The sequence below is a fragment of the Emydura macquarii genome, unplaced genomic scaffold (genome assembly GCF_026122565.2).
Source record: "Emydura macquarii macquarii isolate MOO-44397 ecotype Brisbane River unplaced genomic scaffold, CSIRO-AGI_Emac_v2 contig_18, whole genome shotgun sequence".
Taxonomy (NCBI): domain Eukaryota; kingdom Metazoa; phylum Chordata; order Testudines; family Chelidae; genus Emydura; species Emydura macquarii.
Window position 1 is genome coordinate 5,199,797 of NW_027130155.1, and position 24,404 is coordinate 5,224,200.

The 24,404-nt window shown below is 39.1% G+C and overlaps 2 protein-coding genes across 2 annotated transcripts in view; one reads left to right on the top strand and one right to left on the bottom strand.

Moving 5' to 3' along the window:
• The window catches only part of MED12L (mediator complex subunit 12L), a 266,607-nt gene that overhangs the window by 161,010 nt on the left and 81,193 nt on the right, over positions 1-24,404 (bottom strand). The window lies entirely within an intron of this gene.
• On the top strand, positions 19,001-19,990 carry LOC137155269 (P2Y purinoceptor 14-like). The gene has a single exon (XM_067551502.1). The coding sequence runs from the start codon at positions 19,001-19,003 to the stop codon at positions 19,988-19,990; it is 990 nt and encodes a 329-aa protein (XP_067407603.1).

The following is a 24,404-nucleotide window of genomic DNA, read 5'->3' on the forward strand; positions in this document are numbered from 1 at the left end:
GGGTTGGGGGAAATATTATTATTATTATTATTATTATTATTAATAAATAAATAAAACCAACCTGTTCCCTTTATTTTTGAAATCTTGATCCACTCTTGTCATTGTGGCTTTTTTAAGTGGCTGTTCCATTTCCAGCTGATTAGCACTATCAGTGTGAATGTGCGGAACTGTGATAGTGGTATCAGTAAGAATGTGTGAATGAACAGTGATATTGTTTTTCCTACTGCTTTTTGCCTGATCTTTTGTAGCATTCTGGTGAGAAGATGAAAGGGAGGGAAGGCATATAGGAGAACTTTGGCCACCTTTGCAACAGAACACATTGAAGTGGAATATGGAGAGAAGCACCTTTCAAATCTACTAATGCCAGTAAGTCCCCCTTATTGATGATGGAACAAGATGAATCATAAGCTGTTTCTTCTGTACAGAAGGGACAGGCTCCCTTGTGCCTATTTGTAGGAGATCTAGGATGGCTGTCTGTAGATCCCATCTCTTCTGAGGATCCCCAGGATATATCTAGTCCTGGATATCCGAAAGGATCAAAGAATAACCCCCTTTGAAGTACTGAAGGCCACCACCAATTTATGCACCACCCTCGACTGAGTGAGTCATGTGGTTTGCTTAGAGGCGGATGGGGTTTGATTGGAAATTTCACCTCTGCCCCTTCGGGGTCCCCTGCATCTGTTCCATTTTTCTCCGATGCAGCTGAGTCCTTTCCTGACAGACTTTCTGCACTAGCTAGCATGAAACCAGTGAGATGGGGTCTGTCATCTCTCCTATACTGCTTGTTGGGGACAACAGCCTTTCTTGATCTTTTCCAATGAGTCCACAATCAGTTTTTTCATGGGCTCATAAATAGCTTGCCCCTTGAGAATCTTAAATGAGCTAAAAGCTGTTTAGCCTTTTACTCTAACTTCCAGACTCAGAGCCTCATGTGTCAGTACACTACCACACTGTAGTCCATAGACCTAACTGAGTACAGAGAGCATTCAAGGAGACTTCAGACACAACTGTAGCAACTAAGGACTGCTTTTTCCAAGAGATGTGCCCAGATTAAAGGCTTTTCTGTACCTTAGCAGTACTGAATGAGATTGTCAGCGCAGGCCTCCATCACTTTAGCAAAACCAGCAGATGCAATGAAGTTCTAAGGGCAGCTGATGATGCTTCAAATTTTTTTTCCTTGTTGCCAGTTCAATTCTCTTATCTGTGCAGTCCTATAGAAATAGGTCTCCTTCCATGGAAATGGTTGTGTCCTTCACTAGAAAACAGGCTGCATCAACCTTAGGTAGAGGGACCCCATATGCTGCAAAAAGGAGGTGGAGGGGTTGGGCCCAAAGGCCTCTTACTGGGCTCTTCTTACCCTGGATCCAGGTCAGTAGCACCCTGCCACTGCAGGAGTCATGGTTGGGAAGGATTGAACAACGGCTTCCCAATACAATAGTTTGAGATGTGAGTGAAGGCTCCAGCAGGTGGAAGGGAAGTTTCCATGGCCCTCTGATGAAGCTCCCCACACAGAAAGAGGGGGGGACCACAGCCTATGGAGGCCTCAGAGGATTTTGCTCTGAAGAGCTAACACTGCTTCCGTGGAGCTTTCTTGCTTTAGGGAGAGAAGCTGTAAGACACCCTATCCCTGCCTGAGCACTCAAGAGGGACCTGAGTTTCCACAGAACAGGCACAGTTCTCCATGCAGGCACTCAATCAGTGAGGAGGTGCAGAACACAGTTTCTGACCTTCCCTCTCTTCTTAGTCTTCTCCACCTTGCTGCACCTCTGCATGGGTAAGCGGGGAGGGTACAGTGTCCCTGTGACTATGGGGGAAAAAGGGACTCCCCTCTGCTGATAAAGGCAGACCTTGAGAGCGTAGTGATTTTAAGCTTATTGATTTTTTTATTTTCTCTACAGAAAGGAAGAGCTGTTTGCCTGCCTGCATCTGTTAAGGTGGACAAAAACTGGCAGGCTTCTCAGAGGTGGAGCCACACCTCCCCGCCACAGATCGACAGCTCTGGTCTAGCTCCAAGGCTGCACAGAGCAGAGACCCAACGTCATGGATCTGTGGACCCTATTACGAATAAGAAATAGCTTGTACTGCTACTAGATCATGCAGCAATCCCCTCATGAAGACTGGCGTCTGACCAGAGACACTCACTAGATTCTTCTCAAAAGCCACATTAGGTATACAGCCATCCAGAAACATCAAATGAGATCCAAGACATTGTAAAGTGTCCTTTGATTAAAATAAAATCAATGTTTTAAATGGAGAGAGAGAAAACAGGCTTCCCTCGGAGTGCACCTTGATGCTGTGGGAAGGCCCATGCGCTCCAATGACACTGGAAACTTTGCCCACAGAAGCTTAACTCATGGTAGGGCCACCCATACCGGACATGTCAAAGGGTGGAATAAATAAAATGCAGTCCAGGGGTCCTCTAGGTCAACCACCTATCCCTAGTAAAAAAGTTAAGCTATAAAAAAAAACACAACAATGTAACCATTCCATACTCTGAGTGACATCTGATGGCACAGGCAGGATTCAGATTCAGAGAAAACAAAGTGAAGGAAAGACTAAAAACACAATGCAGAGTTTGAAGGGTTACTTACAAGAGGAAAAAGAAAAAGGAATCTTACTGTCCCAGGCTGAGTTTTTGGCACTAACTCATTACCTTTCAAATAACTTTCTTCAAAGTTATACTGCAACAAATTGGTTTACTACAGGCAGAGCTGATAGTTACAATTGGCACTAAGACTGCCTGACATTTTCAATTTTGAGAGCCTGTTTTCAATTGCTTGTAACCTTACCAATCATCAACCATTCCTGGTGAAATTTCCCTTGCCAGATGGTTGCCTCAGAGTGACATTTTTTATTGTTTCAGCAAATACAGTGTAGTTCCCTCCCACAACAAGGTTAGGGGGAAAAACACTGGTTTTACAAGGTATAAAAAATCTTTTAGAACGGTTTCATTAAGACACTCTAGTGCCACCATATTTTGGAGCTGTGGCAGGAGGGTCATGGCGGCAGTCATGTGATGGCAAATCTGGATAGGTTTTCCCAAAGATGGCAAAAGGCCTCTAAAATTACTCCTCCCAGCTGCTGGAGCTGTGCAGGTGCTAGGCATAGGAACTGAGAGCAGGGAGACTATCTGCTCAATGCTGGCACCAGAGGAAAGAGGAAGCAGCCTGACTGCAATGCAGGTGTGTATGCAGGGGGTGGGAAGGCAGGAAGCAGAGACAAGTTCCAGGGGCAATAAGGACAGTGGCAGGGAGGGGGCAAAGAGAGAAAAGTTAGAGGGATAAAGAAAGAGGTTCAAAGGGAGAAACAATGCAGAGACAGGCTGCAAGGGAGTACATGTTAGGAGCACAGGCAGAGGTGACAGGCAGGATGGAAAGGCAGAGGAGTCTGACCACTAGAATATACTCCCCTTTCCAGATTTTGGAACAGCCAGTGTTTTTGAGTCAACGTTAATCTGCTGTCTAGCAAATACCTGTGAAACCCACTGACAAAGTCTTGTGCTGGACTGCACAGAGAACAACCTGCTACTGCTATCAGTGACTCCACAGGTCAAATGACAGAGGTCTGTGCTGTGGGTTTAAAGGCTCCAACCCTGCTGATGACCCGTGTGACAGCTGGGATGATTCCACATGACAGAATTTCTGGGGGCAGAGTGGGGGGAGGGTTAGTTTTCTTTTTTATAAACCTAGGGAAATACACACAGAAACTATGTTAAAAAACATTAAGGTTGTAAAGCACTGAAAAGTGAGGACATGTCAGAATTCAGATTACCTGTGCAACCTTAATTTGCAACCAACCTATTCCCTTGCACATAACCATTATGTTACAGTCTTTAATTCATGATTACATGCCATTTTTTCTTCAAGACCCTTTCCTCTTCCAGTGCACAGAAAGGACACGGCTCAGGTAATCAATCAGGGGTGTGTAATAAAGGAAGTTGTGATCTGTGGGATCCTGCCTCATTACCGAAATTCAAAGGTGTGTAGTGAATGAGGCAAGGAGACTGCAGAAAGAGAGAGGATGGTCCTATGGTTAGGGAAAGTTACTGCTGCCCTGGAGAACTTGATTCTATCGCTGTCTCTGCCATAGAATTCCTATGTGATGCTGGTGAAGTCAAAAATCAAAAATTTTTAGGTGCCACTAACTGAACGTTACTTATTTTATGAAATGCCCAACTTGAGACATGTGGGGTCAGATTTGCAGAAGCACTGAACACTCACAACTATAACCAAAACCTATGTGCGCTGTGCACTGAACACAAAGTGCTATCAAAATGCTATGTAAAATCGGTATCTAGGCATCTCAAATTTCAGCATCCAAACTTAGTGGCCACTTGACAACTTTGGTTAATCCCTCTGTCTCAGCTACTTATTGGTAAAACAAGCTAATATCTCCTATTTCATAGGAGTGTTGTGAAGATAACTTCATTAATGTTTGTGAAGCATTCCGATATTACAATAATGAGGAAATTAGTAATTCTGTACTCAGAGCAGAGCAGAGTTTGGATGCTGTGTAATAAATGAGGCATGGGATCACACACTGAATGGCAAGTATAAAAGCAACTAAATAGCTAACCATTCAATTAATGCACTATCCATTCAGTGCACTAAATGATGCAAAAGGGCTTTTGGGAAAAAATGGTTATGCGATCATGTACTGAAACACAATCATAATGCATATGCACAACAGAGCCAAACTGAGGTTGCACAGGCAACCTTAATTTGGCATTTCCTAATTTTTTGTGTGCTTGACTTTGCAACAACATGGTTTTTACTTCTTTAAAATGAATATATATTTCATGTGTGAACCTGTGGGAAAAGAAATACAAGAGAAAGCTTTGAGGATGAAGAAAAAAATACAAACTGAAGGTTTTTGAGTTTTCCCAAGAAAATAACTAAACAGTGAAAATCAAACGTAAGCAACATATGCATTTGTATCACTGTTAATTTTATAGGTTTTGTGGTTTATTTTGGAGCCTACTAGTAAAGCATGTGGAGAGCAGGCAGGCAACAAGTTTAGCATAACCAGAAGATTTAGAATAAAACAAAACCAAAAATGTATCATGCTTTTCCCAAAAATATTTATTTGTGGTTTTCAGACACAGCCCAACCAACTGCAATACAACCCGTGACCTCCAGTGTAGAGGACTTCCACTAATAAATACAGAAGCTATTTAGTAACTTCTTAGAGAAGGTCATATCTAGGCATGAGAACAATTTTTTTTAAAGCTCAGCTTCATATCGTTTAATGTTTTGCCAAACTTTCCAAATTTGTAACTTCTGAATACAATTCAGTGCTGATCCTCCTGGAAGCACGTAAGTACAATAAAATAGTACTGGCCATCTGCAGTACTTGACATTTAAACCACATTTGGTTAAGCATTAGGACAATACAAACCAGCCTTTAAATACTTCAGTTTGGAAATTAAAGTAACAGCTTCTTACTACTTAAGAAGATTATGCAGAAAACAGAGTGAAGCATATTTCAATCAAGAACTGAGAGCATATCTGATTGCTAAGAAGTATCATTAGTGAATACCACAGAGAAGGTTAAACAATAATTGGTAAGTGAAATAAATTGCTATAATTTAATACTTTTTGCTGTAAAATATTCCAATACATTCATATGCTTTCTCCTGAAATATTTCTCCTTGTTTAGGCTTAAATTAGCAACAAGAATTGTGTGTAAAGTTTTATATTTAATTGCTTCTACTATCAAAAGATTGTTTTAATTTTACATCTTTTAAAAATATATTTTGTACAGTTCTAACATTTTTGTTACTATGCAAATATTTATAATTATTAGTTATGTTTAAGAAAATGCTTATAAATGATGAAGTGAATGTGAACAGAAAACCATTCACATGGCATGCAAACCACAGGCAAAACTATAACATGAATAGTCATAAGATCGCAGCTATAATCCAGAAAGCAAGAAAAACAGGCTGTCATTTCCACTTCTATTAACAATGACATTCATAATGACACACTAGAATAGCATACATCCATTCAGGTAAGGACTCAGACCTTAAAACCAATGATCATCTAGTCTGACCTCCTACAGATATACAGGTAAGGACTTTTCCACCTTCACATGTAGTTTAAGATTTATTTCCCAAAGTGTGGAGTTTTCGTGGTTGTCTCTCCCCTTTTCTTCTTTTAAGCTATGCTTTTTTTTCCCTTCAAATTTTTGTTTAGTTTTCTGTGACCAACAGAATATAAATATTTAAAATTAAGGAACTTGTTTCCATTCTCCGATGCTTTTATTTTAAGTAAGAGAGTTCTATGAAAAGAGTTAGGAGTATTATTCAACAGACATGAAATTATAAAAAGGAGTATTTTTAACTCCTCATTTGTAATTTTTTAAAATACCTCTTGCATCCTCAAATATTCATCTTCAAGGACGATAAAAATGTTAATGTATACAAATTATTTTACATGCTTTACATGTAAGCTTACATGCAAGGAAGCAAAATTTTGATATGGCTGATATTTCTAAAAGCCAAATATTGTATCTCTTTAATCCCCTGATGTTGAAGGTCAGGACCATCATGTACACACTAAGTGCTCAATTCAACTTTTCCCCTTACTCCTTCTATTTTCCAATTAATGAGATACCTTAAGTTTTTCGAAGCTTAATTCAAATATTGGAAATAAGTCCAATCTTTAGGGTAGATCCATTTGTAGATCTACATGGAAACAAAGAGTACCCCTGACCTTAGGGGGGCTTCCTGCAAGTACATGGGTTTGCATAGATCTAGACCTTTAATCATAAATGCTTTTTTAATTACTTTAAAGCCTAATCCAAAATTCAGAAACAAGAACAAAACTAACTCTCCAAAAAGAAAATGATAAACTCTAGCAATCAGTAAAATGAGGCAATGTTACAATTGGGGAAGGAGGGTGAGAGCAAGGATGGATGCCGATTGGAAATCTTGGACAGTAAGAACAAATGAACTGGCTACAAATGCGTGCTGCAATGAGCAATAAAAAACTACCTTTTAGGTGTCCACCCTGCCCAACTAAATAAACTTTGTGCTAGCTTCCAGTGAATTTGGTGTTGTACTTTTCAGGAGAAAATGAAATGTTTCTACAGCAATTGATTTCTATACACTCCTGCTTTTCTTATAAAAAAGAAGGAAAAAGTTTTCTTATGAAAAGCAGAAGTCTATAGAAATCAATTGCTGTAGATACAGTTCATCTTCTCCTTGAAAGTAGAACACCAAATTCACTGGAAGCTAGCATGTGGTAAAGTGTCAGTTATAACCTAAATTAATTTAACAAGTTTGGTCTGTAAAGTCTCCACTATAAAAGAATGTTCACATTAAACATGCCTATTGTAAGTGGTATGTTTTCTATTGCCAAGTTAATTAAAAAGAGAGTCATCTTTGTAATTCTGCGCATTACCCAGGCAAACAATAAGACAAAGTTTTCTTTTCAGCACATTGAACTATTAGTGTCCCCTGGAGGGGAAAAGAGATAGATAAATACTGGGAATATAACTGTTTATACAACACTGATTACATCTAGAACCATGGGCCTAAATTCCATGCTAATATACACTGTTAAACAGTGAAGATCCCTTGAGCTTAAATTAGTGCAGAATTTGGCCCTATCTGACTGCAGCAAGCTCTGCTTCATCTCCCATATAAAGTATTTTACAATGGTGCTGCATCCTATCAACTTCTACCTTACAGTAGTAGTCATAGGGAACAGTAAGAAAACATAGCAATATCAATAAGAAAAACTAATGAGATTAACTAGCTCAGTTACTTATCCTTCTGTACCTCAAATCCTTTTCCCCACAAGATATAATTCCCATTGCCTATTGGCAACACCTGCAGATGCCAATGTATTAAAAAGAAAATATGGACAGTTAATACAAACTATGGTATTAACTATTTTACTTGATTACTTAAGGCCTAGAAGTTCTGAACACACACAACTCCAGCTGAAATCCAGGGGAGCTGCAGGTGCTCAGTATCTTTGAAAATCATGCAAGAAATTTAATTAAATTTCCTGTGTTCTTCCAAGTCAGAATCAGTTATTTGATCTAGCAGGACATAAAAATGACTAAATACATACAGCATCACTATCTTGACTGAACATCTGGCAACATTGTGGTTTGGGGAGAGGGGGAACAGAACAAAACCTCAATTCACTTTTTACCTCAGAACTGCACTAGAGTTAAAGTAGAGAAGTACACATACCCACACTAGCTGTAATCTAACTAGTTCAGGTAACCATAGTAGTGAAATTGTTGCAGAACAGGCTAGCCGCCTCAGCAGAAGGGACTCCAGGTACATATTTGGGCTGCTGATCCACATCCCGGTACATGTTCCCACCTCTTCACTTCTAGAATTAAGACTAGTACAGGTAAGTATATCCACACTGCAATTATACCTTGATTTGTGGTATAGACATACCTTCAGAGGCACAGCCATTTTACAGCTGTCTGGAAACTGGCATTCATTTACAATCCCGACAAAAGTGAAATCCCAGGGCTTTAGATATTTACTGTTGGGCATAACGCTTACTTCTGTGAGAGGTTAATGGAACAACTCGCCGGATTAGTCCTGCCAAAACTGAGCTGTAAGATCTGGCCCACGCTGCCTCTAATTTAAATTTGCAAATCTCCAGCTGCAGGGAAAGGTACTATCCCTGGTAGCAAGTGTTTGCAGAAGCAACCACCAATTTATTTTCTCACCCTCACACTCCCTCAGACACCCTCACACCCTCAGACACACACACACATACACCCACCCACCCAGAAGAGTCAGATTCATTTTCTTCTGGATTTCTGAATGTTGACAATGTTGTGCAAACAAAGGAAGACATTGTTCTTGCCCCAAAGGTGTTTATAATCAAAAACAGACACAGACAATATAGCCAGAACAAAAGAATATGGAGGATGAAGGTCAAGACTTCCCTTCCTTACGGTTTGATAAAATTACACCTTTAAAAGCCACAATATGAGACCAATTCCTTCTAAAACTGTACTGTATGAGGTCAAGCCAGCACAGCCTCTAATTTATATTACATCTCCAACCACAGGGGAAAACACTGTAAGAAGCAGAATATTGCATTTGAGGAAGCTCACATAGAATATATTACCAAGAAAACAGGAATAGTTTGTGTTTTTTCTATTACTATCTTTGACAGAAGTACGGGGGCAGTGGGAGGTGTTGGATAACTCCAGGCATTGGTCGTGTTATACTGAGCTTGATGCCTTTAGATCACCAGTTCAAATTCATCCCAGGTCAGCAATCACCTAGAGCAATCTCCATCTGATGGTGGTTTAGAGACAAATGCCAAGGATTAAGTGAGTCATGAAGAAGGAACTATCTTCCAACACTTAAAGAGTGGTCCCTCATGAAAAGGGTAGCCAGATAACATACAAAAGTGAAGAATTAAGTCCTCTAATGGTATCTCCATGTCTGTCAATCCAGTTCCTCTTATAAATGGTTGGGGTTTTTTTTAAAATAGAGGTTTTGCATTGAACATGTTTGTGTATTTGCTAGCCTCTCTCTCAGTAATGTTTTCTACATCTTATGGTGAAAGAACTTATTTGGACTTTTTTGTCCTATAATTTGATGAACTGCCTATTCCCATTTTTCCTTTTATGGCCTTGAAATTTGAGACAACCCAGTGGAATGACCAGCCAATACAAACACAAAATATTTTAAATGGCTGAAGTAATACATTGTATATATTATACAAACTTTCACTCTCCTTGGTATTAAAATGTAGATGTTGCCTTGTGGCAAATGTTGTCACGAGATCAGAAAAAACAATATGAATCTATTCTCTTAGCAAAGGAGAAAGCAAGAAATTACTGATCACTAAAACACAAGGTTTAGGAACCTACAGTAAAAGTACCATAGTACTTTTGACTTGTATTAAATGTAAAAAAGCACACTGACAGAGCAAGTTGAGCAAGATCTGATGATCTGAGGCCCACAATTTTAAATAAAATAATTATTTTCCATACTAATGTAGGACCTAATGGACTCCCAATCAATAACTGGGCGTCCAGATTGCTGGGTTTTATAAAAATATGTAACAAGACAGTCTATGCCCCACAGAGTTTACATCTAAGTGTAAAATGAGAGGCACAGGTGGATACAATGAAAGATGGAGGGAACACAAGAGCTTAATGAAACTATTAGGAACAGTGTGAAAAGCAGAGGTCACTAGATGCCTCGCCATTTACATATGCTTATAAACTGACAGACAAAACCTGTTGCTGACACAAAATTAGTACTAGCCCATTACATTAGCCAGGTAATTTTATGCTTTAATCTTCACGAACTGAAGGAAAAGTCCTCTTACATTAAAAAGTTCTATTACCTAGTGTAAAGCAGTTTTTTAAAACGATGTCCTTGGACTGCAGTCATCAGGGTGCAAGATGTTTTATACGCTTGATTATGAAAATAAGAAACTAGTGTAAACACAAACTGAAAATGGTTTTTCCATTATTGAATTTGTCCTTAGGAAAATAGGACCACACTATGGACAGTTGAAGAAGCATCTCTATAATTTGGAGAGATTTTTATATTAGGTCGCAGTAAATCTTCATTGTTCATTATCATCCCTGGTTAGTTGAATATAAAAAAATAAGCACACTATGCACAGAATATGTCTACACTGCACACCAGTGGTGGCAGTGTGTAGGGTATGCGTAGTCACATGCTACAGCGAAAAGCAGACGGCATCCACGTTGTAGTACACAGCTACACATGGCTGTGAAAGGCTCCGGAAGTGGCCAAAGGCTCCAGTATTAGGGAGGCACTGTAGTTTCCTGTTGACTCCCCTGCCAAAGCATTTCCGCACTGTGGCAGGGAAAGACTCCAGCAATGGAGGAAGAGGACAGCTGCTGCTAAAAACAACAGTGTAGATGGGGGAGGCATTACTTCGTCATACAGAGAGCCATGTAAGGTACATACCCTATGGATTCAAGCACGTCTTTACTCACCTAAGTAGTGCCTCACCATCTACACTGCTATTTATACCTGTACTGGGGGGTGGGGCATGCAGTGCATGTTTCTACATGCCAACATAAGGGTATGTCTACACTGCACACTCCTAAAGAGATGCATGGCTAAAAATGGTGTGTCAACATGCTGCTGAAATAGCTGTATTTCTGTGAAACTAGTCAGTTATGATGAAACCATGATGAAATTATGATGGGAATTAAAATTTTTAGCATCTTGTGGTAAGAAATTAGAAAATTCAGAGTCATGAAGAGAGGTTTATTTAATATCATGTTACTAGAGATTGGGTTTTTAAATCAACCACGGGGATATCATAGACCTTCTCTACTTTAAGAAAACAACGTATTACAGAATGTTTTTCTGCAATAGGTCCCCTCTCTAGTCCTCTACCCCCAAAGGCCATGTCGACACTAGGAAAAATGGTGCGGTTTTAAATACAATAGCTAACATGTTAACACACGTTAAAATCCTACTGTAGACAAGGCAGCTGTAGTTTTCACTCAAGTAAGTTAGTTATAGAAAAAGTATGGTTTACCTTGACTATGTTAGATCTATTTTGCCTCCTCTATTTTGTTCCTAAAATGTCCACTTCAGCTGGTTGCTTGCAGGGGTCAAGAAGGACTCTTCCCTCCAGATGTGTTCTTTTGGGGGAGGAGGCTAGAGGTAGGGAGAGGGTGTGTATCCTTTGTCTGAAGCGTCAGTGATGGCCACAGCTGGAGATGGGACACTGGATGGGGTGGGCCGGTGATCTGAGATGGTACTGAGAATTCTCTCATACATAGTTACTTAGCTGACTGGTCCTTACTCTCACACACAGAATCTCACTGAGGGTGGTCTCAAAAGAATTTCCTCCCCAGATAAGATTGGCAGCAATATAATATTGAGGCAGGGGGTTCACCTTCCTCTGCAGTGTGGGACATCGGGTCATTTGCCAAAGAACATCTGAGTATATTTCACTTCAGTTCCCCGCCATTGCAGGAGTCTGGGGCACTGGTGAACCTCGGTCCTTCCTATTTTCTGCCTGTGGCACATAATAGTTTAATCTCCTGTGGACTGTAATACTTTGGTCTAATTTCAGTTGCTGGGTTTAGTGTGCGGATGCGGGGTGGTGTTGGTGGTCTGTGATGTACAGAACGTCATACCAGATTATCTGGTGATCCCTTCTGGCCTTAAACTCCAGGATCTTCTCAAGCAGTTAAACCATTTTCGATACCAAATGAGGCAGACCAGGGAGATCACATGGCTAAATATCATTATCCAGACTAGTTAGTTTTTCTCCTATAGATAGGTCCATAGCACTGGCTAGTGTGTAGTTGTACCATGGCTCTCTGCTAAAGGGAATCACAACTATTCAGCTGCTGAAGGCCTGAGATTTGCAGACAACTAAAGGGCAGTCTCATTTGCTCCAGTGGTAGGGACCTGTGTTTTCAGAACAGGATGATCTGAGCTCTGTCCCTGAGCACTCAAGCACCCCTGGCTGGCTGGGGACTACACACAGTCCAGGTCACCTCCTATGCTCCAACTATGATAGAAAATGTATTTTAAAAAGTGCTATGCCTCAAAACATGGATTGCAGTATCATTTGTAACTGCTGTATAATGTTTACGTTGTTTTTTTAAAAAGCCAAACAAACTCTACTTCCTTTCTATCTAAGATTTCTCACAACATCAGAGCACTCAAATTTGGTATGCTCTTGCTATCCTAGTTAGACCCCATTTTCCTATTCAGAGAGGTTTCCAGAGCCCATAACTATTGTAAACAATTCTTGCACCCATGAATTGTATAGCATATTCACTGATCAAGCAACTGCACTTGTTTAAAAAAAATAGCCTGCTAACGTCTTCTGTACTGAGGGCAGCCATTTGAGACCGGATGAGAAAAGGAATGCTTAAAAATCAGGGAAAAGAGCAGAAAAAATAAACTTAGTCTTTCAGCTCTCACATAAAAAGCAAAGGTTGTGTCACTTGCCTGACTGTTTGCACAAATATCGTTTGGCACTCAATTAAAAGGAGGTTATGCACTGTATGTTTAGACTTCTGATATTTGACAGCCAAGTTGTAATACATTAGGAAATGTGTCTTAATGGTTTTGGAATCCATGTATGGTGGGGGTAGGCATATTAATATAGAAGAAATGCAAGCATTTCAATCATGTAGCTGCATAACTTTCTTTTCAAATTTTTGGCAAGACTATAAAGTGAATTGGTAGCCCAATAAGAAACGGCTGTTTATATGCTTGACCAAATCAAACTTTTGTGAACTTAGCTTGTCAATTTTGCTTTCTTTATACAACCAATTAATGTATGTGCATGATATATGAACTATATCAAGTTATGTGAGACATGCATTTGAAAAAAACAAATATGCAAGTATGTAATGTTTACATGAGAAATTCGATAGTTAGAAATTAGAACACACCATTTTAACTCAACGTACATGAGCAAATGCATGAAAGAAATTACATGATAGCTGTAATATAGGAAATGTGGTGCTTACTAATAACAATAATGCTATAGATACACATATAGGCCAGAATCTTGGCATATCTTAGCCCTAAACCTTTAGAGCATGTCAGACAGCAGATGCTGTTTCTGTTTCACACAGGTTAAATATCTACAACAGCAAACCAGTCAGATAACCACAAACTCTTGCTAAACTATGAAGTGTTTTCCTCTTTTACCTTTTACAGAATCAAGGTATAATATTCAATAAATCTAAAAAGGTATTAATTAAGGTTTAAGAAACTATATCAGAAAATTAAAGCCACCTAAAAGCATTCTGTAATAGACCCCTTTAGTTTGAGGAAGTCTCATTGTCCGGGCAACCTGACCACAAACTATTGTACAGTTCAGGCAATGCTATTTTAAATAGAAATAGATTAATAAGATATAAATAATACTTAACAGATGTATACCTAACAAAGTGTTTGTTCTATATTAAATAAACTAATACATTTAAATGGTATGTTGAGAAGCCAATATGAAGTTAAATCCTTAAGGTGAAACAAACAAAATGTTTTAAAGCCTAAATGACCACAAAGCCTGATTATCTGTGTAACTGGCAGTTGCACAGAGTTTCATATATGAACTGATCCTACTTGGATCTATGTTTAAAAATCCATAGTTTCATGTTGATATCAAAACCACCACCTAGACTAGAGAAGAACTAGGATAAAAGTTTGCCTTTGTGACAAGACTGTAAGGAGACCTTGAATTAATTGAACTTATTTATCTCTTGAAAATCGTAACATCCCAGCCTGAGCTCAATTTTTGACATTGTGAACACTATCATCTGATCATCTTTATTTTGCTTTCCATAATTTATCATTTGCTTTCAAAGCTATTTTGGTTAATGAAACTCAAATTCATAATAGTTGTACAGTCTGTACTTTATCTAAGGCACACACCTCCAAAGAACCAAGAAAAAGCTAGTAGAGGTAACTGGTTAATTAAATTGTTTAACCAATCTTTCTCACACAGCAACTTTATTAGCAAGGAAAGACACTGTTTTCCTACTTTCAGTTGGCTTTATATCATCCTCATCTCCAGGAGAATTCTGCCAAAGAGCTGACAGATCCCTCAACCACACACTTAAGATCGAATGGGAGGTAGCATAAGTTTCCCAATGAACCACCATCTTGGATAAGAAAAGACCACATACAGTCAATTCTAAGATTAGCAGAGGCTACTTCTACCTAAAATGTAAGACAAAAATTAAAACCCTTAACACACTAGAACTAAGACATTCTGGTTGCGGAGGTGGGGGACAGCTATTGAACAAGTATGAAGGACTGCATATCCCCTGCATTTGGTGGAGCTGGGCCACCACAGAACAACGAGCCACCACAGAACAATAATATATGCAACGGAAAGGGTGAGGCCAATGGCTTTGTGGTGACAGGTTCATATACCACAAATCTCCAGGGCAGCAGCAGCTTCACATTTATTTCCTCAGGTTTTTGTCAAAACATAGAAGGGTAGAAAATGATGAGTTACTGGAGAGAACTTAGTTATTTAGTGGAGCAGCTATTGTACTTGGGTCCATTACATTAGGTGGTGGTAGAGATCTTTGATATTGGATCCACTACATTAGATATTGCTTTTTAATTTTATTTTTGAAGAGTGGTGGTGGCACACATTGGCTCAGAGAAACTTGCTACACATATTAGCAAGCCTAAAATTGATATTTGAAGCACCATCCACAGACACCTGTGTATGCAAATGCACATTTATAAACATTACAAGATGCATAGTAGAGAAGTCTAGCATCATCTTCAGAGGATACCCAAATCAAATATGCAGTATATGACCACAATGAAAGTGAAAACCAAGGAACAGCCTTGGCAACAAGAACTACACATTGTTTTAAGAACTCATGTTCAAGGATGAGAGTTTCCGATACCAATACATTATAAGCAGTAAAAAAGGATAAAGTCTGTTTAGGCATTACTGCTCTCATGAGGATAGAAGTAGGATAGCAACTAAGTGAATTTTCTAATGGTGCACTATTTAAAAAGAACATTCATATAGTAGTTTTAGAAAATGCTTTTAATACTAAAGGTTTTCTGTTTGTTATAAAGCTTTTTTAAAATGACCTCAGCTGAAAAAAATTTTTAAGAGGGAGATGCATAATCTGATAGCACTATGTGCTGGGGCCAGCTTAAAGAAGGAGTCCAGTCCAGCTCACTCCTCATCCTCACCTGAAAACGTAGTGAGCTCCTACTTCATGTAGTGTCCACAGAGAAAGATACGGGACTCTGGGGCTATATTCAACACCCCATCACTACAGCTGCTTCAGCAGCTCCCTGGTTTTCCCATGCAACATGGACCTGGCTTTTAGAATGTTCTTATTTAGTTATTTTGAGACACTACCAAAATTTCACAAGCCACAGCAGGGAGATGACAATTTTTATCAGTTTATAATTCAGCCAACCCTGAATGGAATTGCCTATAATGAGCAAAACAACAATCTCTAGCCCAAGGCTTTCTCCTGCGAACCACTGAGGTAGTAGAGCTTCTCAATAAATGGGCTCCAGATCTTTTAGAACGCTAAATATTAGGCAACTTAAATACAGGGATTACTATCAACTCCCCATGTAATACTAACGGAGATATGCTACCATCTGACACAAAACTAAACTATATTTTTCTTCGTCCTAAGTACAGATAACCCAGGAAAGGAAAAGTCTCTGTCCTTTGGGATGCAAAGCTCACTCACAACACTGCCACCTCAGTAAATGATCACTACAACCTATCAAATCAGAGTAAAACAGGTAAGGATATGCCACTTATTTCAGTTGACTTGCAGATTGTGTCCTGTGTATGATTTCAACCATTCACTAGATATAGCCAGCTTGTATAGAGTCTAGATAACATATTTATGAACTACGTAACTGTTAAAATCAAACTGAACTAAGCACAAATTGAAAGTGTAGTCTTCCTCTGAGGAGTCCTCCGTTTTGTAATTAAGCTAGAGACAACATACAAAGCTCTTCTATTCTCACATCTTTGTACCAACGTCATCAAGACAGCCCTCCCGAGTCTGCAGCCTCTGCGTAAGGACCATCTCCTGAACTTGCCCAAACTCTTTACTAGATACAGACCCACTTGTCATTAGTGAAATTCTTCTGCATATAGCTCATTTTCTATGTAACACCCAAATGTATCCTGGGCATTTGACAAACAAACACGACAGTTCTCTGCTCAGAAGAGTTTACAGTCTAAACAGAAAATATACAGTACAAACAAGAATTTAGGGAAGAAGACAGTACCCAAGGGCCACAGTTTCCAAATACAGATGCTTTAATACCTAAATAAAAGTGATCTGATTTTCAGAGATATTGAGCATCTGCAACTCCATCGATTTAAAAGAAGAGCTGGGGGTGCCCAGCCTATCTAGAAATCAGGCTGTGTATTTAGGTGCCTAAATAGAGATTTAGGTATCTAGCTTTAGCCATCTACATTGGAAAAAGTTTAGCACATTTTTTTTTAATCTTCCTATATTTAATCATTTCTTCCGAAGCTGTAGGTGAATAAATCTTATTGCCCTTTAATGATCCTCCCTATCTATTCACACTGTGACTACAGTCAAACAAGACCTACACCTCTCCTTTTCCCTCCCCTTCCCCCCCACCCCCCCAACAACCCTCTTTTCCCAGCTGAAATGGCTAATTAGCTAGAGTTTAGACCTGTTTACATTTGGGTATGTGTCTAGGAAGAGGTTTAACTGTGGGCCTCTGAACCAGCCACTGGGAGAATTTGGAACCCTTGCCACATGCCACCCTATTCCACAGGAAGCGCTAATGAGGGCTCCACGTTAAAGGTGACAGACTTAAAACCTGACAGTATCTCTTTAAAAGGGATGTTGCAGATGCAGTATGCAGAAGGTGACCTCAACCATGCAATCCTATTTCTAAGAAAATTTCCCATGTAGCATATTTAAAATTACTGTGAGGTCGTGTCTGAGTTCCAGCCTCCCACGCTACAGGGATCCCATGGATCTGCTATTCTTGACATTTGGTTCACTTGTGACCATTTCAAACCAAGCTTATGATAACAAGCAAAAGCTCTACTTTCAAAGGGACCTCACAGACCTTCATTTCCTCAATTGTTCCTAAAGTTTGCCAAATACAGCAGCAATATATTGGTTCTTCGGTTCATACCAAGGACAATAGGTCCCCAGAAACTTTATGTCAAAGCAAGAGCAGAGCAGGCAGCAGATGGGATTTTCTGGAGCCAATGAAGTTTGGGAAGCCTTAGAAGACAATTCTAGCTTATACCTTATGCTAGTGTAAAAGTGTATCCTTATATACTGGGCTACCAACAAACTAAGTTAGAGCAAGCTGTGCTAGCTGAACATAAGGCTTCCTTCAACAGAAACCAATCTAGTGTTATTCACCAGCCTCTTGTTTACAAGTACAATATACAGAATATAAAATTTGCTGAAGCAACATTTCCCTCCCTCACACCTTCTAACAACATACAGGGTATCTACAGTATACTGGCCTCTGGAACTCCAGAACTGCATCTCTCTCCCGTCATTAAGCCACATATACTGTGCTCCAAATCCTGTTCCCAGTACCTGGCTCAAGTAACTGGATTTTGTATTTCCATGGGGTCATGACCAGAAGAGAGTAACAGAGGATCAACTGACTATGCAGCTGCTATTCCAGCTTCAGGACGGTAGCAGCCTCTACATCCCTAATGGGCAATGGATCTATGCAGGGACATATCCACCAACCTTGTCTCCACTACATGATAAAAAATAGGGAGCCCCAGCTAAGCATCTGAAATCATGCCTTACATATTAATCCTACAGAACAGAATTCCACAGATTCTGCTATGGAGCTTTGTAGTACACAAAAGGCTAAAAAAAATGAAATATTTCAGTGTTTTAAAAATGTATAATTTTGTTAAAGTGAAAAGGCAACATATACTCACAAGACAAACTGTACTTTAGGTGCTGGGAAATCAGTGGTACTGAAAAATTAACAAAACTTCTGTTCCAGATTTTCTTTTAACATAAGTAATGTTGCAGGGCAGGTTTTTCTTCCCAAAATGTATGAAGTTGAGACCACTAAAGTGAATGATCACCCTGGTATTTTAACAAGGATGTCCCACAAGTTTCCCCACTTCTTGTGCAATAAACTTTCTGTCCAAGAACAGGGCTGAGGGTGTGCAACATGCACCTACTCCCACTCACAGAAAGGTGTCAAGGACTGAGAGAAGCTATTTGTTTGTTTTCCTATTTAAAGCAATACCACACATTCAGACATAGTCAAAAGAGTGAACCAGCATCAGTGATTAAACATTTATACTAAGCACATTTGCTGGAAATGTTATTATTTTGGTTCCTGAAAAATATATTGAGCATATTATTGATACAGCAAAGGACACCAATGTTAACTTTATAATAATGGAAACAACTGCAACATGAACACATCCAATTTATCTCACTGGTAAAACTATTTTCCTTCTGCTTTCAGGAACACTGACTGAAATATTTCAGGATGTCCAACTCAAGTGTAAACACTTCAGGAAACTCCTGCCCTTACGGATCAATAATAACTAAGCAAGTCATTCCACTGGCTTATGGATTCATTTTCCTAGGAGGAATCCTGCTAAACGGTGTAGCAGCATGGATTTTCCTGCATGTTCCCAGCAAGAAAAGCTTTGTCGTCTATCTCAAGAACATTGTTGTTGCTGACCTTCTCATGAGCCTGACTTTCCCCTTCAAAATTCTCAGCGATTCAGAAATTGGGCCTTGGCAGATCAACATTTTTGTCTGCCGATTTTCTGCTGTGATTTTTTACCTAAATATGTACATTGGGATAACGTTTTTTGGCCTCATCGGGTTTGACAGGTACTACAAAATCGTAAAGCCGTTGCTTACCTCCTTTGTTCACACAGTTAATTACAGCAAGATTATATCTGTAGTCATATGGGCATTGCTCATATTTATATCACTTCCAAATAGCATTTTAACTAACCAAAATGCTGCAGAGAATAATTACACAAAGTGTGTAGCTCTTAAAAATGAGCTTGGGCTGCAGTGGCACAAGGCTTCAAATTATATTTGCCTAGGGATTTTCTGGATTGTGTTCCTTCTGTTAATCCTTTTTTACAGTGCGATATCAAGAAAAATATATAGTTCCTACAGAAAGTTCCGTAGAAATTCAACAGTAACTAGGGAAAAAACCAATCGCAATATATTCAGCATCATGTTTGTATTTGTCATTTGTTTTGTGCCTTACCATCTCTGCAGAATTCCATACACATTAAGTCAAACTGGATCTCAGTTCACCTGTCAGGCAAGGAAAAATCTGTTCTATGCAAAAGAATTCACTCTGTTACTGTCGGCTGCAAATGTGTGCCTTGATCCCATTATTTATCTATTTCTCTGCAAACCCTTTAGATCAAAGTTATATCAAAAACTTCACCTGAAGATGACTTCAGGTGAAAAAGAAAATTCTAGGTCCAGAAGGTCAAACACTTCATGAAAGTGTAATTATTTCATAAAATTCACATCTCCCTTATAACATGCAGTATAGAAAATTATTCCAGACTGCAAACAGATAAGAAAGAAATTGGATAAATCAAGAGCACATGCAATAATAAACACAAGGTTTCAATATAAAAACCATTTCAGCTATTTGTTTTCCATATTAAAAAAGCATTACCACCTACTGTACTATGCACTATTTCCAGATTACTTCAAACTGTAATTTATTATAATGGAATATATTAACTGTCTGAGTCCTAGGACAGGCAGGGGAATGACTGGATTAGAAAGCTCTGGAGATCCAGGCCAGGGTTCTATGAGTGGCAAGGATTAACCAGCAGAATTGCAAAACAGCTGCAACCTGTTAACCTCCAAGGAAGCCAACCTGCAGCACATAAGTGGAGCAAGCTAGCTCAAGGGGTTGGGAGTGGCTGAATAGCAGAGCTGGGCAAAATATTTTGGACAAATATCTTATTCAGTGAAAAATGTAGTTTCAGTTGACCAGCAGCTATTCGTGAATTTGACATGAATAGTTTTTGGCATTCACAAAACCGCCAGAGGAAGAGCAGGAGGAAGATGAGAGAGTAACACTGCTGCTGCGGCCACCATCCCCCATTCATAATCTTTGGCCCCGTGGTTAGGGCACTCATCTAGGATGTGGTGGACCCAGGTTCAAATTCTCACTCCGGAACAGACCTGAAACAGACTTTTTTGATTCAATTATTTCAGATTCCATTCAACTCAAACTCATTTTTTCCCCTATTTTTTGGAACTGATGCTGAATTAAAAAAAAACAAAAACAAAAAAACAAACAAAAAAAAACACCAATCTGTGATGTGCCCTGCTCAGGGATGGAGGAGATAGATCTTCTCTCTCCTCTCACTTCAGCATCACACTGTTTTGTAGTGACTGGTAAGGGACAAATCAGCTTACTCAGCCCCCACCTCAAAAAGAGAGAGCCCTGTATTAATCTCTAGGAAAATGAAGGGATGAAATGATGGACTCCAGAGACAGTTCCATCCAGCCAATCTCAGGACAGTTGAAGGAAGGTAGGAAAGAATAAAGTTGTAACATAGCTCAGATCCTCAAGGCTCTGTGTAGAGCTTGAGGAATCCTTGGCAGATATGGGGACATGAGGCAATTTTAATTTAATTTTAATTTTATGAAAATCTATTTATAAACTCTATGGAAAATTCCTATCTAATTTAATAGCAACAAAACTATAGAAATCAATAGGAGTGATTCCTACAACATACAGACAGTAATAGAAAATGATATTATGTTTTCAGAAACCATCCCACAGAATTCTTCAGCACAGATATAATGCATTATTTTAAACAACATAGGATGGGTCTACAAACCTGTAGAAAAGTATTTTTCTACTACATGCTACAGGACTTCTTCATAATGAAGAAAGGATATTTTAATGGGCCTTTTTATAAGTGTCCCAGTCTACTGATTAACACACAAATCATTACTGAAATAGTTTAGCCCCTTGTTTAATACGGAGTTAGATATGAAGCTAACATTCTTTCATTTCGGACCACCAAGTTCTGGGAGAATTTGAGAGGTACCAGTCTTATCCCAATTTCTACAGGCTGAGATAATACAGAAAGGGTATCACTTGCATGCTCTCCAATGACTAGTTTCAAACAGCTCTGCACTCTCAGAACACAGTCCTTTTTGGTAACACCATGCACATTATTACATACAGTAGCTTGTCAAGCCACCAGCTTACTCATACTATGCATAGCTGTAAGTTTTACAAGATACATGGAAATGCATGCCAGCATATCAGAGGGTGGATTAAGTCCTTAGAAGAGACGGTCAATTCTCTTTAATACGAGGTATTAAAGTATCAAAACACACACAAACTTCTGCTTTTTTACAGGAAGGTAGAGATGAAATTTATGGGAAAATAGTGACCCACCCCAATGAGTTAGTAAGTGAAAAACTAAACACCCACTCAGATCAGCAGAGACTGAGTCATTTCTATATCTATGGAATGAGCAAACCTATTTGGCATGCAGTTTAGTCTGCACCAAAGAACTTGCAAGGCAAAGAGCCTGTGAATTCACTAACAGTGATTTTTTAAGAGGCGAGGAGAGTCTACTAAAACTAGCTGTTTGTACCTAAAACTCAGAGCTATTAGTTTCTCTTTAAAACAGGACATTTGTATACCTGGAAAAAATTATTTGGTATTTTGCTTTGTTTCTGGCACTGTTCTTTGTACAAAATGACTGAAAAATATCCATATTTCATTTTATATATATTATATATATGTATATGCACACGCACACACACACACACTTGTACGTGTGTAGTCTCACTGTTTTATTGTGTTTCTCATAAAAAATAAAAACTCTTTTTCAATGCAGCTACTTTTGTTTGCTTGGATTTTATAATTTGGGGAGTAGGCCAGTGAATATACTGTTCACAAAAGATTCTACATGACAGCTCTGGAATAGGGAGGGCTCCCATTTACACCATCAAAATCTTTATCACTGGAAATAACACTTGAGCTTTTCCAACAAAGATCCTTCCAATTTGCTTTACCACGGTTCTGAAATGACAGTCTCTCAGGGTAAAAGACTAGTTCATGACCAATATCCATTTTTAACTAAAAATAAGGCATCCTGGTGACAAGGCTCTGGGCTGTACTGATCATCAGTAACTGTGTTCACTGAATCCCTAATCTGTTTGTCAAGGCCATGTCCAGCATGGACTGGTTTGAGACCACCAACCGACAGGAATGGCTTTTTGTCACTATTAACCTACACCAGATTTTCCATGGGGGACTAGAAAGTAAAAAACTCATTTCTGGGACACCATCTAGCATCCCCTTAACATTACTGTTTGAACTGGAAGTGGTCCCATCCCCATTTTTTTCACAGGTTTAGATTTTCATCTGAGTGTCATAGTTTGGGCCCTTATTTAGTTTGAACTTTTATTTAAGATCAGAAAACATTATTTGTCATGTTACCTTGGATCTCCTTGACGCGTTTCACTCTGGTTACAGAGCAGAGTTCCATTGGTAGACTATCCCCTCCTAGCAAGAGAAATCCAGATTTGTCAAGGAGAATCTACTAGTTAGTGGATGATTTTAATTTTATTATTGCAACTTATGGCAAGAGCATTTCGTGCCTTGCAGAAGTTCCACCTTATATATGCTGCATTATCTAAACAAAAGAGTCAGTGAAAGAGCACTGGTATAGCGACATGAAAACCTCTTCTGTCACATGCATTTGTAAAACCTTATCTTCATTACTTGAAAGTAATTTATGCAAACATACCTGGAAATATCTTTTCCCCCCACCCCAACAGGATGACGTGTTATGACTTGGAATGACTACATACATATTAGGATGTTAAAATGGAAAACATGCCATGCTCTTTTCACAGAAAGCGAGAAACATACCTCTAGCAGACTATCCCAGCGACGTCCCTAGATAGCCAGAAGTCTTGCACTCATGGCACTGTATCAGCTAGCACCCTGCCTGGTTTCACTAACCATCCAAAAACGGAACTTTCTTTCTAGAATTCCTGCACTACAAGCTACCACTGATTCAGAACCAAACAGAAATGTACCTGGTCACTTGAGGTAACTACAGAAACACGTGAAGTGTACCCATGGAAGCGCTGTCTTCCTCATCCCACACTAATAAAATGCTGGTGTTTCTTTTGAGAAGTAAGAGACTGAAATATATTTTGTATTTACTGCAGAGAGAACCGTCTCCATTCTTCTCCTAGGTAAAAGTAACCAGCAGCATGAGAAGCTAAAGGAGATTTAAAGCACACCTTTGCACTGTGAAAATGAAAGTGCTTATAAAGTTTTAAACCTAATTTCTAAATGGAATTCCAAACCATCTTTTGCTTAAGAGTCACTTTTTCAGCCACTCCAAACCTTGGGGTGATGATCTGATATGAGCACATAAATCTGCCTAAGAAAGCTCATACATGTAGAACGCACAAATCTCACAGTTTAACCTATGGGTCACCTCAGTCACCGGCTCTATCCTGTAGTGATGAAGTACAGGCTATACTGGACAAATGTCAATGTCCCCATTAACATGCAGTGGGTTATTTATGTTAATGCTTTGGACTGGAACTTCAAATTAGACATCAAATCCCTTTACCACCAACAGAACACCAGAGTTTTTCGGGAGCAAGGCTAAACTCTAAAAATGGGAATTAATTTCATGCTCACCCCAAACACTGTCAACATACAGGATGAAATCCTGGCTCCACCAAAGTCAGCTGCAAAACTCCCACTGACTTCAGCATGGCCAGGATTTCACAAACAAAAGGATTGGTTTTCTTCTTTTCTTAAATTATAATCATGCATCCTTTCTATGAATGTATATATAATAGGAACCTCTCTTAATACATCAACTAATAAGGATCACTTACAT

What these genes read in the sequence shown, in the direction of transcription:
- LOC137155269 (XM_067551502.1), top strand. Translation starts at nt 19,001, where the DNA reads ATGTCCAACTCAAGTGTAAACACTTCAGGAAACTCCTGCCCTTACGGA.